The sequence below is a fragment of the Charadrius vociferus genome, unplaced genomic scaffold (genome assembly GCF_000708025.1).
Source record: "Charadrius vociferus isolate BGI_N301 unplaced genomic scaffold, ASM70802v2 scaffold1413, whole genome shotgun sequence".
Lineage (NCBI taxonomy): Eukaryota > Metazoa > Chordata > Aves > Charadriiformes > Charadriidae > Charadrius > Charadrius vociferus.
In genome coordinates, this window is record NW_009647827.1 from 95,015 (window position 1) to 113,313 (window position 18,299).

Sequence of the window (18,299 nt, forward strand, 5' to 3'; positions counted from 1 at the left end):
TTTTTCTTAAAAAAAAAAAAAAAATAGAAATTCCTAAACGTTGTTACCTGAAGAAACTCCCTAGGAGAAGGTGAGCAATACTTAAGCAGATGAGGACAGTGGAGGGGGGGCGCAGGAGAGAGAAAGAGAGAGGCTGAGCTGGATTCTCCCAGTTCCAGATTGCAACCTGGAGCAGAACCTCATTCTGTCATTCCTTTTTATTTTCCATTTTTCTCTTCTCTGGTGTAATACATAATAACATGGAGCAGCAGGGATAATACATTTGTAGGTGGCTGCTGGATTTTCAAATGGTTTCTTACCAATATGTTCTGTGTAGGCAGAGCAGAGGCCTGACACTGAGAACTGAAAGCAGATGATGCACCCTTTTTACAGCTGGAAGCTTGCAGATGAAAATCACTTCATGGCAAATCTTTATTAGTGAATCTACAAGAGTAAACTTTCAAAAAAGAAACTGAAGATGGTTTAGGCAGCTGTCCAAGAGTGTCAGCAGATGCTTTTGGTTTTGTTGCCCAGGTGTGTTGCTAGCCTCCCATTTTTTTCCTCGTTTGCTTCGACCTCCGGGATTTCAGAATAGTATAGTTTGCATACCATGTGTACTGTTCTGAGAGGAGAGGGATGTAGAATGCACGCAGCAGCTTTGAGGACCTGAAACCAGAAAGGAAAAACAAATCATCCGTAAAGAGTTCATTAGCCAGTATGTTCAAAATGATACAAATGAAGCTTTGCAAAAGATTTGGGCTGCTGAGTCAGTGACATGAAGAACGCTAATTGTTCAGGCATATGAAGCCCAGTCCTGTTTTCTCCTTGTCTGCAGGACGAAGCTGTGCCAGCATCACCAGTCTAAAAGCAGTAGTCTGCCCAGTTCTTCAGCATGCCCACTATCCATTCCAGTAGGATTAAGGGAGAGAGAGGGCAGGAAGGTGTTGTAATTATCAAAAGAAACAGTACAGGCCTGTGGGCCTTTGGTATCACACAGACAGGCAGGCCTCCTGTTCCTCGGGGCACACTGTGAAGGTGAAAGATAGCAAGGCTGCATTTAGCTCCTGGCATGTCCTCTTTTCTATCCAATCTTTCTGGCCGTCTATTCCTTCACACTCCTTCACATGTCTGAAGGGCAGACAGAAGCTTTGATGGGCACTGGCGTTTTGAAGTTTTGCTCTTGAGCTGATCTTCTGTGGAGGGTATTGAATTAAAGGCTGTAAAGCCTACAAGGCAGTTTGCTGCAGGCTGCCAGCATTCATTCCATGCCCTGCTTGTGCTGGGAGCTGGCATTTCACAGCACTTCGCAACAATTGGGCCAATAGAGTACTCAAGCATGGAGGGTTTAATGGCTGCATCAAATTAGTACCTTTTGTTTGGTTGCTACTTGCTGGAGCTGTGCTAGCTGCGTACATTTTAAATGCACGTCTTCTCTTACTGAGCAAACTAATAGTAAAATCCAGGTTTAAATGTGAAGCAGACAAATATAATGTCCTGCAGCAGCAGCACTGAATCTTGCTAGAAGCTTCAAAAATTTGAGCAGCTTACTGAAATTAGGGCTGGGGCAGAGTCTTGCTTCCTCAGCATTGCATCTTACCTCTTTATATCTTTAAGATCAACTTGTTGGTAAACTATCAACCCTTGAGAGACTTAAGTCTAACTCCATCCACATAAAGCTTGGAAAAGCAGCAGCAGCACTCAAATTTGATTTGCAGCATGCTAAGCGGTCAGGGATGGTACACAGATCCAGCACATACTTGCTGGTCACTGCAATTCACAAAGCTTTGCTGTTAATACAGCCAAGGTTCTGGACATCCAATTCAAGTCACTTTTTCAGAAAAAAGATTAATTGTGTTTTGCTTGCTTATTGTAAGGCAGCACTGGATACCTCTCAAAAATGCAGTCTAAAAAACAATGGCAGGAACTGCCACTGTGAACTACATCTCCCCGGAGGCTCCCTGGGTTCTTAGACAGCCTTACTGTAATTCATCTGAGAACAAGTAGCTCCTGATCTCATGTAACTTGGAGTAAAGTTACCATCCAGGAAAAGATTGGGGTTATCTACTTGCAATGGCATAGCACCACTCAGCAGCAGGGTCCTGTTACATAAGATGACATACAAGCACAAAGCAAGACATTTTTCAGTTGAAATGTTCCCTCTTTAAACAGAGAAAGTGACAGACAAAGCAGTATTCTTCCCACACTGGAGAGGGGAAACTGAGGCAGAAAGTATTGTCTACCTTCAGAGAGACTGAGCAAGTTTGAATTCCTAGAATTTACAAGTCCTCCTTCTAACTGTGAGACTCTGCCTCCTTTCAACATCCAGCATCTTGTAAGCCTGCTTTTTGCCAAACACTTAGCTTGTGCTTTAGGATTTAAAAATGCTGATTGCTTCACTTCGAAGAACACAAAGCTCAGTGATAATACTTAGGCCCTTTACAAATTGTAAAGCACCCAGCAAAGTCCCTAAATAAAAGAATCACTGGAAATGGTTGCTCTTTGTGAATTCCCGAGGTGCTGGGATAGGGAACATGTTCAAAGCAGAATCTCTTAGTAGCAAATAACTAGGCAAAAGATGGTAATTTTGGCGTATTCTGAACAAGGAATATTTTTTGCAGCTGTCATTTCCTTGTGCCTGGAAATTGGAGGTCAGCCCTCCCTTCAGTCACTAGAAGCAAAGACATCCCCTTCAAAACATATGCTTGATTTTCCTCCTCCATTTCTTGCGGCTAATGAACATCGTGCCATTGCTGAACTTATTCTGACATCTTCTCCTCTGAGCCTGACAACCCACCATCGCTACCATGGCTGCTCTCTGTGAATGGTGTGGTTTCACTTCAATTCCCTTTAGCAAAGAAAAAGAAAAGAAACAAAACCAAGAAAAAAGCAACTGTGATCAAGCTGCTTGGGATACTGTTTAAAACAAGGAAAACAAAAAAAATAAGGTGGAGTACCAGCTTGCTTCTACGTTGTAAGAAAGGGACAGAAACTAGCACAATTCCTCAGAGTTCACAGTATGTGCTTGGGTTAAGATGAAGTAATTCACTGAATTAGCCTTGTGTGGTTTAGCTCAGGGACAGAGAGGAAAGTAGCACCTTCAGCTGATGGCTGAAAATGCTTTCAGTCGCTCAGTCCAGACGTAGAGCTGACAACAGTCACACAACAGCACCCAGTTCACATCCTCCAGTTGACATGGATGCATCTACACACTGACAGCCTGCCCAGGCCAGCACTGTACCACGCAGGGGGCACCCTGTAACGGTGGGTCTGATTGCTGAGCAACAGAACTAAGCGCCTGTGTTTACCCTCAGTGCTGTGCCTCTCACAGCTCTGCAGAAACACTACTATCCTTTCTGTACTTCCTTTCTTTATACCTTTTGTGAGAAACACTCCCTATACCTTTAACTTGTTGGTCTTCTGAAATATAGGCCCAATGCAGCTCACATGGTTGTTCACACATGCTCTTTATGTTATGTGTTCAGAATGTGCAGGATTCAGCTTTGCTTTTTAGAACAAAAGGATATTCCAGGAGTTAGTAGGAGCAAAAACTTTCTCCCAAGTAAGCAAGCTCAGTTTAACCATCCTGAGTTTGCAGACAGCCTGAAACAACAACTCTGAGCAACAAAAGTTCTCCACATGCTCTTAACTTTGCTGGCAATTCAGCCCTTATTAGCAGCAGTTTAAATGTTAGTGTTCACTGTTTCACAATTTATATCAGCAATGAAACGGGAGGTGAAAATACTGTTGGTAAAAAAAAGATCAAAAAAGGAGAGGCAGGAATGACTCTAATACCGAGGGTGGAAAATGATGAGAAACGCAGAGCAGAAAGATAGCTGCTCTTCCCACCAGTGGATGTCATACATGATGCCACGGCACTCATGACAAATAACAATACAGCGAATTGGTGTATAAAGGCCAGAGGATATCCCAATAGTGAAGTTCACCCTGCTCTTCAAGGTGAAATGATGTATTACTCAAACTGTCAAGTCCACAAGGAGCCCTTGGTTTCCACCAGGTGTTAGTCAGGCTGCTGGTGTGATAGCAAAATGGCTCTTCACTAACAAGACTTACAAAGGTGAAAAGGGAACAGTTTACATTAATTTCAATTACCCAGTCTAAGGACACAGGTTAAAAGAAGGCAACAGAATATAACAGAGGTGGCATCTTAAAAATAGTAACTTTCATGTGCTCAGAGAATCACATCTCAGATATAAAACCATGAAATCCTGAATATGGCATGGTAAATGGTAGCACCAACACATCTGCTCCACAGCTATAAGGTCAGCCGTTGTATTAGTTCAGCAAGAACTTTCTCACTGAAAAGAGACTCAGACCAGACACAGGCACCAGGCGGCTCTCTCTGCTGCCAGTAACTGCACGGTAACCAAGCCCTGGATGCCTGCTCTCAGCAGTAGCCATAAGAGAACCATGGCTGATGATGCACCTACAGCTCAGGAAGTCATTGATAGAGCTTTAAATTCAGACAGCGAATCTTCACCTCCTGTCACCTTGCTTCGTCAGGCTCAGCAACCTCAGACAACAGATGGCACATGGAAAGGGTTGGGATGACAGATGACAGTGAATATATATAATGTTCTATTTGCATTTGCTTCTAAATTTGTCCCCCAGAGACTGTGAGTGTGTGTAGCCTTAAACAGCACAGAGCTCCCAAGCAGCACGTTGGTAGCAAGATCAAGGCCGCAATCACTCCAAGCTGGGTAGCCAAGGATCTACTGCAGTGCTATTTGGAACACTGATGCAGCAAGGCTCATTCAGTGGGCAAATTCTGCCCAGCTCTTGCTGTGCTCCGGACATGGGAGGTATCCCACATTCCAGGGAGTATCTGAATTCTTTTCCAGTTTTTTGGGTTTTAGGGGAACAACTGCTGCAGCACCCATAGCAGCTCCCAGTTAGGACAGTTACCAGGAGGCCCAGAGCTGGAACCACAGTGCCATTTGGTGCTAAGCATGTTCCTGTACATTACCTATTAGACTTTAGGAGAAAGCAACTCAACAGTCCAGTTCTATTAATGTCAGTGGAGGCTTTTCTGGAATGGAAGCAAGGACTGCTAAGTGAAGATGTGCAAGTCCCCCCCTCCCAGGATCATAGATTGACATGCAAAGGAAGCAGTTAAACGTAGTGGTGGGAGATTCTTCCTAACTGCATCTTGTAACCTGAACTTCTTATCCCAGTGACAGCAGAATTCAGAAAGAAGCATGAGAAGGAAGAAGAGAAGGAAATGGCACAAAGAAGAGACAGGAGGAAGTTGAACCTCTGCCACATGGGCATGACATAGTACCTTCTAGCTACAGGCATACACAGGAAGCTCATCATCAAAGCTCTCTGAAAACCTGTTAACGTTTGCACTTCCTCTAGGTGTTAAATTTTGTACCAACCATGCACCTAAGAAGTAATTTAGCTACTTGTGAAACAAAAGTAGGGAAAACATTTCATGTAACATGGAGGAAAGCACCATTAAAGGGAATGAGACAGTCTCTTATCAAACCAGGGTCATGATATGCTAGAACAAGGTGACCAAATCATTAATTTTGCACTAAGTATATTTTTTTCTGATGGAAAACCCAAGTGTTTGGAGCAAGCAGACGGCTCAGCCTAAAGAGCTGGAAAATATGTGCTCCTCAGTGGGGAGCTGTAATATATTTCCCTTCTTCTGTGCCAGATTCGGAGTGCTCAGCCAATATAGAATTAAATGGACCTGGACAAAGCAGCTTCCTGAGGAGCATAATTAGCTGGTGGCTTGGAGTGCTCTCTAATTCAATTAGCAGCACCATTTATCAGAGCCAGCTGAGATTTACATTTGCACTTGCTGACGTCAATTTGAGACTCACAGTAAGTCCCAGAAGCCTCCAGTTCGGCAGGAGTGAATTGAACTGCTGGGGTCATTTATTTTCAAAGAACAAGAGCTGGAGTTTGGTTTTGGGTGGGGAGGTGTTTGATGGTTTTTTTCCCCCCAAATGCTCCTTGCACTGCAGCCACTGAGCTGCAGACTTCAAATCCACACTGCCAGTTTCCCTCACAGCTCAGTTCAGAGGGACACCAGTTCTGTTCCTCCTTCCCTGTTATAAAAAAAGCTGCATTTTCATCATGTCTTTACGCTTATTTCATAGGTAGCAGGGGACATTTCCAAATCATTGTGTGGAAGCAGGCGCCAGGTTTGAGAGATGTGTCATTCTGCTGAACTGGGGAGGGGTGGGGAAGGTACATGCCCAGGAATGTGAGCAGCTTGGATCATCATAGGAGTTCTTGATGTACCTTCACTAACTCTACCCACGGACCTGTGTGTCTGACCCTGGGATGAACTCTCCCCGCAGACCTACTAGCTCTGGGATCCTTTCAGCTTACCAATTTCTAGCACCTAACATGCTGTTACAACTGTGTTACTGCTGCTCTCCTGCAGCTAAACTCCCCAGAATGATCAGTTTCTCAACTCTAAGAGAGACAGCACTACCTAGATATGCTGTGTCAAATGAAAAGGAAACAAAAACACACAAGTGTTTTTCCTAGGATTTCCATACCTTCTCTGCTATTAGGCCTGCCAACAATTTTCTGGACTATAGAAGTACTTGTTGCATCCCTGAAACCATCTCAGGGCATCACTGATGCCCTCGGAGAACCTTCTAGCTGGATGGAGTGGCAACTCTCAGTATCCTCCTTCTGAGGGTCTCCAGCGCCCACTCCAGTGGGCTTGGTACCCGACAGACTGGGATAAGGACAGAAGGAAGCAAAGCAAGGGCTGACTAGCAGCAAGGGAGACTGCTGCAGCCACAAACTGAAAGATGTACCAGTGGTACTTGCTTTGCAAATTAGGTTTTCTGATCTCAACAAAAGGACAATAGCTAATGCGTGGGTCTGCAGGGTGAGACAGACCCTCACATCTCACTCAAATGCTAGGCAGATCTGCAATTGCCACTAGCTAACTCATCTGTCAGCTGCCAATCGACTGCAAAACTTGTGTCATATCCCCTTTTGAGAATTGCTTGAGCCCCATTATTTTATGCAAGTTACAACTCAGTCACACTCAGGGGAAAAAAACCAAACGAAACAACACTGTCTTATTTTAGAAATGCTATGACGCATTCAGAGAAGGAGCTCAACAGACCGATTATGAACATTTGCCATGGGAAACCTTTATATAGATTTTGCAGCAAAATTCCAATAGTTGGATGCAAAACCATTTACCTGCCACCGCTATTATGAAGTTGAAGCTCCTTACTCTTTCATTCATTGCCAACAAACTCCTGGAGATAAGCGAGGAGCTAACAAACTTTTGGTCCAAATGGGAAACTGCAACACAGGGAGGGTTTAAGACACCTGGACAGAGTAATGGGAGCACCAAATTCCAGCTGAGCCCCTTAATCACTCATCTACCCTACCTCTTCTCCAAGGGCCAAATTACAGAAAGAAATGAAAAATATATGACAAAAACTATGAAGCAGGCAATCCAAAAAGAGCCTCATGCTGTTGTGGATGGGCTGGCAAAAGGGGCCTTAACCTTGTCTGTAGCATCCAATTTTAAATGTGATCCCTTTAAATAACACACTGGCTAAAACCAGGGAAGATCAGATCTTGAATGGTTTGTTCTTTCAGCTCTTCACTGTACCATGAGTTGTCTTGGGAAGCTGTGCCCATGACTACACATTTCCCCTGCCAGGCAGGCCATGGTTCCTGGCTTACTGTTCTTCTTCACAGAGAACAGAGAATCTGTCAGGCAAGCAGGGTGACAAGATGAGGAGACACTGCTGGTTCTTTCATCCCTCCGCATCTGTGATACCCCCCAGATACATGCCAGATACATGCCCTTCTAGTCCTTCATCAGCACTGTGCGCTCGAGCTGCCCCACCTGCTGATTGCTGAAGGTCTGCCGAAGGGACAGAGCCCAGCGCTCTGAACTGTGGGAGCTCTGGAGGTACTAACAAGCAGGGATGGAAATCAGACCTGCTGCTATGGCAACCTGGCCTCCTCCACTGATGAAGGCACCACACCACCCCTCTGCTCCAGCTGTGAGGCGTTGATAAGGAACAGCATGGAGAATTTCCATGCAGCACAAGAACAGGAGCAGAGGAGGCTGACAGGTGACTAGCAGGGCTAAGGATCTGACTGCCAGATCTCCTCTTGGGACATGCTCTGCAAACCCTCTTCTATTCCAGTCTCCCACTAATGAAAGAGCATCTTTTGTTAAGGAGGACACAGCAGCCAAAAAGATCCCCTTCCCTCCCCACCACCTTTAGATGATCTGTGCTAAGGTCTTGGTGACTGCTTAACCAGGGAGTTTGCTCTCCTTTCCCCACCCCCAGTGTTCTGCCTTTACATCTCATTATTGCCAGGGTCAGTATGCTCTGAAGTTTCGGGATCTCTCTGTGACTCCCAGCTTCTCACAACAAGCTGGTGCTCCATGGTGAGATGCTACCTTTGCTACAATAAGCCAACCTATTACTTCCAGTGGTAACAGCCACATGCACGCTCCCTTCACAAGCCAGACATGAAGGACCACACACAGAAAATGGCATCCCTGTACTGAGTGGGTTACTGGAGTTTGGCTGCAGGCTTGCAGAGATACTTAGCCAATGAGAAACACAGAGCTTGGGAATCTAGCTGGACTTTAGATGATCTAAATGCAACACGCAGTATCATGTATCAAACCAAAATGATTGCACAGGTTTTCACTGCCAAGCCTGGGAATAAGTTACCAGTCTCAGTCTGGCAGGAAGTACTTTGACAGCATTTCCCCTAAAAGCACAGAGCTGCAACACTGCATCTACCTATGTATTCAGCCAACTTCCTGAGAAGCCAGGCAGATATTTATGCTTGGCAGGACGCAGGGGTTTAGCTGTAAATAGGGAAATTCCTTAATCCTATCAGTTTCCCCTAATAAGAAGAAGGGGGAAAAAGAAGAAAGAAAAATGTCATAGAGTGACTTATGCAGAAAGCATTAAAGCAGTCAAGAGAGTGACAAGGACTCAGCTCAGTACTGAGTTTGGCCCTAGCTTAACTCCTTGCACTGATTCCAGTTAGCATTGCAGGCTGCAGCAGGGTCAGGATTGAGATGGTATCAGATGTACACGCACCTTACAGGAAAAATCTCCAGCTAAGTTAGGAATGAACAAAAAAGCCTGGGTGAAAGTGGAAACACCGGTGTCCATCCTGTGGTAAGACCTACAGTTGCAGACTCAACTCTCTCCCCATAAAAGGAGCCGATACACTGTGCTGTAGCTTCCAGACAGATGCTGGTTTGTATTCATCAGGGCACAGCCTCTAAGGATATATGAAAAGGGTTTAGAAGAGAGCAGTGGCATGTCTCTCATGAGCTTTAATCAAAAGCTCAGAGGCTAGGGGTGGGTCTGAAAGTGCAATAATCCAAAAAGTCCCATGAGACAGACCAACTCCTTCTCTACCAAACATCAGTAAAGTACAGGAAAAGTGAGCACATGTGGGAAGAAGCCATGGAGAATTCAGAACATTCTGAAGAAGTCTGCGAGATGTACAGCCATTCCAGAATAATTCACTTGGCTTTCATTAGGCAGGCTATCATCCCTGCAACTGACAGCTGCTACCTCTGAAAGCACCCGTAGCAAATTACATCCCCGTGGTTAACCCAAGGTGTCTTAAAGGCTCATTTGGGCCTGACTCGTTGCCTCTGATTGACTTCAAAGGATTTTAGACCAGGTCCAAACAATCAAAGCTTGGCTGTTCAGCAGAGGACAGCAAGATAAACCTGCTTTAAAAACACACGAATGTGTCTTCAAAGCAGAAATGCACATTCAGGGGTATATGCTCTGCACAAGGAGTCCTTTGCAAAACTCTTATGCAGATGCTTCTGTTGCCTCATTAATAAGACTCACTGGCCATCTCATTCTCCCTTCCTAAAGTCGTGCCCAAATCTAACAGCAGGTCTCTTGGAAAACACAGTTCATGAAAAACCTTGCCAAGAAAACTTGTTTGTGTCAGCAAGCTGGGAACATTACAGCACTCCTGGGAGTTGCTCTAACATTATCACTCTTTCTCACTGTTCAACTGCTTTTACCAGCCCCCCCTCCCTGGAGGGTTCTGTCACTAGGAAGTAATAAGGTCTCACATAGAAAACAGGAGGGTACTGAACTCTGTGTTAGTTTTTTACGGAATTTTTTCCAGTCAGCCTCTCTGTCCTGTTATGACAGCTACATGACCAGAGCTTTAGATGACTAAATAACCATCCCCTGACAGCTGAGGATTTCTGTATTTGCAGGAATGTATTAATAACATTCCCAGTTTGACAACCCTGATTCCACCCCCTGTTAGCCTGGAGGAGAGCAATTTCAATCTCTGCTTCTCACAGAAATTCCTGTTCAGACACGCAAGCAAGTTGTTCAGTGAGCAGTAGAACTAATGAAGAATGAATTCTAACAGAGGTCTCTTCCATGGATTCTCTGATGCCTAATAAAGGTGTGACTGTGCTGACTTTTCACTCAATGAGATTGCCTCCTCTCTCTGTCTGCCAGCTTTCATAAAATTTGTTAGAGCTCATGCTCTTTGAGACTGACACCTGTCTTGAATTTGGCTGAAACAAGACAGAAGCTTCTAAAGTCTGTTGGGAGGAGACGACATACACCTTTAGAAAGCAAACCAAAAAATCATTACTTCAGCAAGTGCACAGAGAGGATTCTTTTTAAAAATAATCCTTCTCACCAGCCTTCTCGGCTAACTTCACCCTCTAAAGCAACCTAGGTCATAAATATTGCAAGTACAAGTTTGACAAAGGTTCCACTGTAGCCAGCAGGCTGCTTTTACTGGGAACTGGATTTCAAGCTGGCATTTGCCAATGTGTCTTTCCACCCTGTATACAGCTACTTTTGCAAGCGGATAACTGAACAGAATTAATTCACAGAACTCCCAGCCATTTTCCCTCCCTCTCAAATGTGTAAAACATACCTGGAAGCATCTAGGAATGGCTTGTAGGCAATGGTTACCCATTCTTCTTTGTTGGAGGAATACCTTGGCTCCCTTGGGGTTTCAGCTGCTGTATCCAAGTCCACCAGGTAGTGGCATTTGGAAATGTCAGTCTGCAGAAAGACAAACATTCTTGTGGTTTATTTCCTGTAGGCTTCTGTTTGCATGTGTTCATTTATACAGGCCATTACTTATCAATGAGAAGAGGGTTAAATTTCTAGCAACAGGTGAAATGCTTCATGCAGGATACATGGTAAAATATTTTGAATGTTTTCAAAGAAAACCTTTATGGGGGAATACAAGCTACCACTACTGCTCTGGTCATAGGGAGAGACCGGTCATAGGGTTCCCCTCTGAGGAAGTACCACTGCCAGCTCTCTTACTGAGGGAACTGTCAAGTCACAGAGGGGAATTTGAGGTGGCAGAACCAATTCGACTGATATTTTTCCTGGTGGTTATCTAACTTAAAAGACTTCTTACAATGCCTACTCTACAAGCTCCCCAGGTAAAAGGCTTCACTATCTTTATGGTTAGAAAGGTTTCCTGATGTCTACACTGAATCTTTTTCTGTCTCAGTTCATGCCTGTTCTTACTTGTTTTACATCACGAACAAGAAAAACATCATTTTCTTTGTGATAGTTTTTACATACTAGAGTTCTGTTATCTGAAGATGGCTCTTGTCTTCTCTACAACCCTATTTTACTCTATAGTCATGTTTTCTACCCCTATGATCATTCTTGTAGGTCTTCAGTTAGCCACATCTATCCTGAATGCAGTGCCCAAATCAGGATGAAGGACTTTCTAACGCAGAGCAGCAAAGCACAGTTGCACAACATGCTCCTGGGCATATAACCCTCTATGTGGCTCATCTCTTTATGCAGTAGCATGGCATCACTAAGTTGTATTCATCCAATGATTCGTTGCACACCAGGATCCTTTCCTGAAGGACTTGTGCCTAACTGGCTGGTATTCAACCTACATGTATTCACCTGATTATTTTTGTTTAGTCACTGCCCATACTAAATGTCATGGTTTTTATTTTCAGATCCTTTCTCCAATTTGTCAAAATCACTTTGAATTCTTATTACATACTTTCTCCCACATCTTTTGTTATTTAATAAGACTATTGCCTATTCCTCCTTCTCCCCTGCAAATCATTGATAAAAACTCTGAAACTTTGCAGTTTCCAGTACATCCTCTCATTTTGAGTGATCTACAGATAACTACTCCAGCAATTCATGTTAGAAATTCACAGAAATTCACGTTCAACAGAAATTCACATTCAAAGCGCATGCACAACAGTGAGAAGGGCACCTTATGTCAAGGCACATCCAGAGGAATATTTCTGTAGATCAGTAGAATACTATACATGGATGCTGGCAAGTGTACCAACTGAGCACTCATTTGTCATGATCATGAACTGTTTGTAATGTATAAATATCCAAAGACGCTGCTGATTAACACCTTGTATAGGTGCTGCCCTGGCCATAAAGAATGTAAAGTCAAGTTCACACAATAAAGGCTTGACCCACTGCCCAAGGAAGACAACAAAGTACATGCTAGATCAGGCTGAGAGGAACCAGTACCTCACACTCCTCCGTTTATTCTCCTGTAAGAAACAGTGTATCTGCCAACTTTCTGCAAAAGAAATCCCCTCGCTCATCTGATTTTTCATGCCTTCTTTGGAAGTGCTTTTGCAATCATTTGCACACAATTCCAGCACATTTGGCTCGGAACACATACAGACCAATACGGGTTACCCACAAGGATCATACAAACTCCACAACCTGTTAACTCTGCAAGCCTCATGGTACCGGTCCTGTCATTTCATGGCAAGGCTTAAGCAGAATCATGGAAAACAATAAGTAGTTCCAGTAGAGTAAGCTTGTTGTCTGGCCCAAATTATGGTGGTGTTCGTGCATGAATAACCTGTCCTGTAGCACTGATGACCCCCACTGCCTCACTTGCAGCAGATGGACATCATACTGCACCTCTCAGACCATGTGAACTTGGTATCAGTACAGTCATGCCTTTATCAGCTGCCTATGACGCAAGTAACTGCTCTGCCCTGACCAAAATGTTTGGTGACACCCTGCCAAATTATGAAAATGCAATCGAGGAAGCAACATCACAGAAATGCATTATGTGTGTGACCTCCTAGTTAAACGAGCTGTGGGCCATGTCCTCAGGAGACTCACATTATGCAACCTTCTTCCTGCTGCGGAGAGTGCTCCTGGATATGAACAGTCTGTACTATTCATTTATATGAATATCCTGTGTCCTTTCTGGCTAACAGCTCCCACCTCCTGCACTCTTCTCCCCACTCCTCGCAGGTACGCCTACAGATGTGCCCTTGAGCTGCTGAGGAATAAAAACTCTGCCAAGACAAACGTGAACTGTCAGCTACAAAGAGGGCTTGAGTACCTACCAGGACAAATTTCCTTTAATTATTTTTAATAATAACCATCAGATGTGAGGTAAGTATCATACAAGGTAGCCCAACAAGAGGCTACATCATGTAGAAACCGCCGCAATGAGCGTAAGAGATCTAGAGGAGAAGACAGGTTACAAATAACGGTTGATGTCCTCCTGTTGAACATCTAATTGTCTTTAAGTGATATAAGTCACATTTTCAAAGGTGAAATAATCCCAAGCCTAAGGCCATGTTTAAATTGTACCAGGGTAGCTATATCATTACAATACACCAGAAAAAATGAGCCCCTCCAGCAGCAAGGCTGAGCTTTTGCTGGCATAATGATTTTCAGCCACTGGAGCAGAGCGAGTCCTACCCGTTCTTTCCTCTGTAGTTGGGTATTTTGCTGACACTAGGTTTTGGCAGCCAAGGGTCACACTTTCTCACAGCTGGCACTGGCTGAGTTTCCTGGCAAAAGCTTCCAGCAGTGACCTGAGAAGCACTAGAAGTCAACAGGACTGATGCTTGCCACTATCTTATGCTCTTGTGCCACTTCCAATCAGATTAACCTGAAAGTTCTATCTCCAGTATTTCTTTCTATGAACTCAGAACACACAGAATTCTTAGATGCTTTTTGTGGCTCTTTTGGTCCGCAAGCCGTCCTTGTGTCACTCCAGTATTCCCAGCTGCCAAAGGGGACTAACAATTCCCACTTCTGCTTCTGATATGTTATCAAGCATAGTACATTAAAATGTAGTACAGTATTTTGAAACTTCTGAGAAAAGACACCAGTGAAGTACAGCACATCCTAGGAATTATTGGGGGCTTCCTTCAATAAAGTAGGTATTTTGATTTGGGAGACATCAGGGAAATAGAATACATGTATTTAGATATAAAAAAAAATTGCATCACCAGAGTCTTTCGTCAGGTTAAATAGAACAGAAGACAGGGCACAACTTCTGATCAATAAGTATTTGCAAATTGTAACATGAGTCTCATTAGTTGTGCAGTTGTTTCACCCAGGTGGAATAGTGGAAGAAAGGAAAGAGACTTAACATGGGAGTTTAGGAAAAATACCAAGTTTTCAATTGTGATATCTCAGTTTACAGCTGCCACTAATCTCTGCATCCAGCAGGACAGAGTTATCAGAGTGTCAGGCCACATTCTGCCATCTAATCCCATCCGTATTAGATCAGCAAACACCAAGGAAACTGGCAAGCAAATGAAAGGTCCAGCCAGCTCCTTCCAAACACCTTGCTCCTGCTGCTGCCAAGTCTGTGTTTGAACTCCCAACTGCATGAACAAGAGGACAGGTGCATGCTTCTAACATGCTTCCTTCCCGCTCCCAAGTATAAACAGGGACACCTGCCACTGAGCAATCTGCTGCACTTTCAGGAAACAAATTAATGAGGAGGCTAAGTGACCTCTAAGTAAATTTTCGTGCTAGGCTAAGAAATTCCATCACGCGTCTTGGTGTAAACTGGTTACAAGTTTTTTCTGAAAACAGCAACAAAACCAAATTGTTGTGCTGAATTATTGTCTGGAAACAGGCTCCATGGCCCCAGCATCACACAGCATCATAATCATATCCTGTCAACAGTGCACACACAAAAAAAATTGTCTCTCAGCTGGTGACATAAACTCTTGGTCCTTGTTCATCCCTCAGGGGCCCTGAACAGAATGTAGATTGCAATCTTGTGTTTTTCATGCACAAGCTTTTCAATGCACACGCCATGAGGGAGTTCTTGCAAGGTTAGATCATCACTGACCTTTGTAAAATTACAGGCCCCTCCAGATTTCTTTCTTTCTTTCTTTCTTTTTTTTTTTTTTGCAAACAGTCAGGGCACCAGGGGCTGGAAGGGAAAGACTAAGGACCCTATTGGGAGGAGGACTCACATTAGTTAAGTTATGTGCCCAGTGGAAGGAACATGATCAAGTTTGGGGAGCAACAAGTCCTGGTCCATTTGGTTTCACTGACTTTTACAGAGAGGGCCCATGACCTTCATGAGCGGTCTATATACTCTCCTTAGGAGGCCAGCTCTCCCAAGTGGCAGTTTTCCTTTTACTTAACAATGGCAGAACACTACATACACAGTTGTGTCTTGTTGACTGCACAAGTGTATGCATGTCATCAAGTCAGAAAAAACGTGATGTGTGACGCCCAAGTGTTTCAACAAGGGAACAAACTTCCTTAGAGTCACTGCATGAGTTTGCCAGATTGAGAAGGTGAAGAAAAAGGCAGGGCAGCTATAGCTGGATAAGTCAAATGAAAAGCTAAGGCCCCTTATGGCAGGTTTCCAAAGGCCTCTACCTATCAGTTATCTTAAATGCAGGCAACTGAGGTTCTCCAGGATGACTACATCTTATTCTGTCTTACTCCCTCAAACTCTTCCTTGAGGTATCCCACATTTCAGTTTGCTCTCCCACAAAATTTTATTGCAAACTTCCTTGGACATGCTTGAATTCACTTGTCTGAAAGCACCTTTGGGGTTTATTGTAACAATTTAGGCTGGAAACAATTTAATTAGGTGGATACCAGATGGCTCCCTGGCATCACAACTGAGTGGCAAATGAGATTACACCATAGGAAACTCAGCTGAGGAGAACGTTGAATCCATTTCTTGCACTGTATGAGAAGAATATTCCAGGCCCTAAGAGAGGTTCTGGCTCATTAGCAAAAAGACTCCCAAACCACTAACCAAGTTTTTCTGTAAATGACGTAGAATCATTCAGAGAAAGACAAGTTACTGCCTCAAGTTCTAAGACTGATCTCACTCCTTTCATTCTAAACGCTCCCCTAAAAGGACTAGCACTTCCAATGCACATGAATTATCTGCCAGGTGAAAGAGAGATTTCCCTTCTACCATTCCAAGTAGAGCACAGTGCATTCTTACAATTTACACTGAATCTAAGGATAATATTCATCCTCATCAGAGGGCCAACATGGCACCTATGCATTTATTTGGGAATTTACACAAGACTTCGGTGGTGTATAGCCCCTGAAATGTTTCTTTGTAGAAAGAAGTCAGTCTTAGTGAATGGAGCTGCAAGGATTTTCTAAATTACATCCTATCCTCTTCTGTTCTTCCCTTTTCCTCCTCCCGCTCTTTTTTTATTTGATGCTACTGCTATGCTAAGTGGTGGAGAACTACATTTGATCACATCCTGAATAACAGGAGAGGGGACGGTATAGTACAGAAGTGGAGCTAAGGGCACAGCCTGCTGCTGTACTGCTGCAGCCACATGTCTCTCACTGGTGTCTGGATGGATGTTAGCCTGGCCACACAGAGCACAACAGGAGCTTGTCTGGTTTACCACAGATAAAGTTCAACTGTTTTGAGCAAAACCAGAGATGTTTTACTGATCACTCAAACACATATTTCAAAAATGAGACCAAGATTCAGGTGGTTCCAACAGTTCAAAACGGAGCTAAGGGGAATAGGAAAAGAAATGAAAATAAAGTGGTTAAAAAAACTTCTGCTGAAATCAGGAGTTTTTATCAGTTTCAGCTTTTAGGCCTAATCTACTGTTCCTGCTTGGATACATCTTTGTAAGAGATCATACTCCTTATCTCTTTCTTAGCAGTTTCAGAGACAAATGCATCTCCCCAGTAGGACAAGTACAAGTTAAGTGCTGTTCAACATGATTAAGGAAGGAAGAATTGCAAAACAAGAAGATCAAATCACTCTTTTCCCCAGTGTCTCATAGCAACAGAAACACTGAGATTTACTCTTCAATTTTCAAGCAGAGCAGTAATAGATACTTACACTTGAAACACAGAGATCAGTCCCATTTCTGCAACCATTAATTGGTTTTAGGCTGTCCATGGCTCAGATAATCCTTTTGAACCATTTGTTTGCTCCTCTTCAAATGCCCAACAGACTCATGCTGTTTAGATTTATTTGCTATGATGGTCCTTTCCAATGCTTGCTAACTTTTTTTTTTAAAAAAATCTGGGTATGCTTGCAGTCATAAGATCACTACACTTGAGAAAATATCTTGTTCTCTTGGTGTTATTAGCAGGTCAGAAGTAAAAGTTTTAAAACCCCATTTACAATTCACATTTAGTAGCTGATTTCTAATGTCCTAGGCCCTTTTGCTTGCATGAGAAATAACAAAATTGTAGGGTGACGTTAAGAAACAACCATGAAACAAAAGTATGTTTTGCTCCATTAGTCACAGGCTGTGCACCAGCCAGCTGTCTGTGCTAAAAATATGCCACAGTTTAAGATTTCGTAAATTAACTGCACTGCAGCAGACAGCTTCTCTCAGGTGGGAACACGCCTCCTTCCCATTTCCAGTAACTACATAATGAGGCTCAAAATAAGACAGCTTTAACCCAGAAGATTGATCCCTGCTTTTACCCACACAGTTTGCTCCTGTGTTATAATACTGCATTCCATCCACTTCTGTGAGCAGATCACAAATCCTTGTACAATGTCTAACAGGCCAAAGTAATGAGCCACATAAACAAGCACATCTACTGTCTTCAGCCAGGACAGACCCACTCATATAAACCAGAGACCTTGTGTGTTACATGTGAGTGCTTCCTATATACTGATGGGCATACCAAAGCTATCCTGAAAGGTACTAAGACAGAATGAAGAAAGTACTGTGCGTTTCTTGGCAGTTCCTCTCATTCAACCCTTAGGACAAAAAAGAAAGGATGACCAAGGATCTAGGGCACTGCAAAGAATTTTTAGTGCACTGCTAAGATTTAACCTGCTAAACAATTTTAAAGAAGTTAGCTGACAATCATTTTAAAATATTCATATGCGTGCACTGTTTTTGTTTAGGTGACACAATACAACCAGGAAAAGTAACAAATTAATAATACCAGTATACATTATCTTAACAGAGTCCCATTGAATCATGCAATTGTTTCAGTGAAGTTCCGAATTAAGTTCCTCCTCCTTAGTTGAAAATATGATGAATACAGTTACATTTAAAAAGAAAAGGAAAA

The 18,299-nt window shown here is 43.3% G+C and overlaps 1 protein-coding gene across 1 annotated transcript in view; it reads right to left on the reverse strand.

The window, feature by feature from the left end:
- Positions 1 to 380: 380 nt before the first annotated feature.
- Positions 381 to 18,299, reverse strand: part of ALG9 (ALG9, alpha-1,2-mannosyltransferase) — a 31,287-nt gene continuing 13,368 nt past the window's right edge. Inside the window, exons 10-11 of the mRNA XM_009882442.1 lie at positions 10,906 to 11,036; positions 381 to 645 (exon numbers count right to left, since the gene is read on the reverse strand). Of these exons, the coding sequence (XP_009880744.1) occupies positions 522 to 645; positions 10,906 to 11,036 (255 nt within the window). The 3' untranslated portion in view covers positions 381 to 521. The remainder of the gene's footprint in view (positions 646 to 10,905; positions 11,037 to 18,299) is intronic.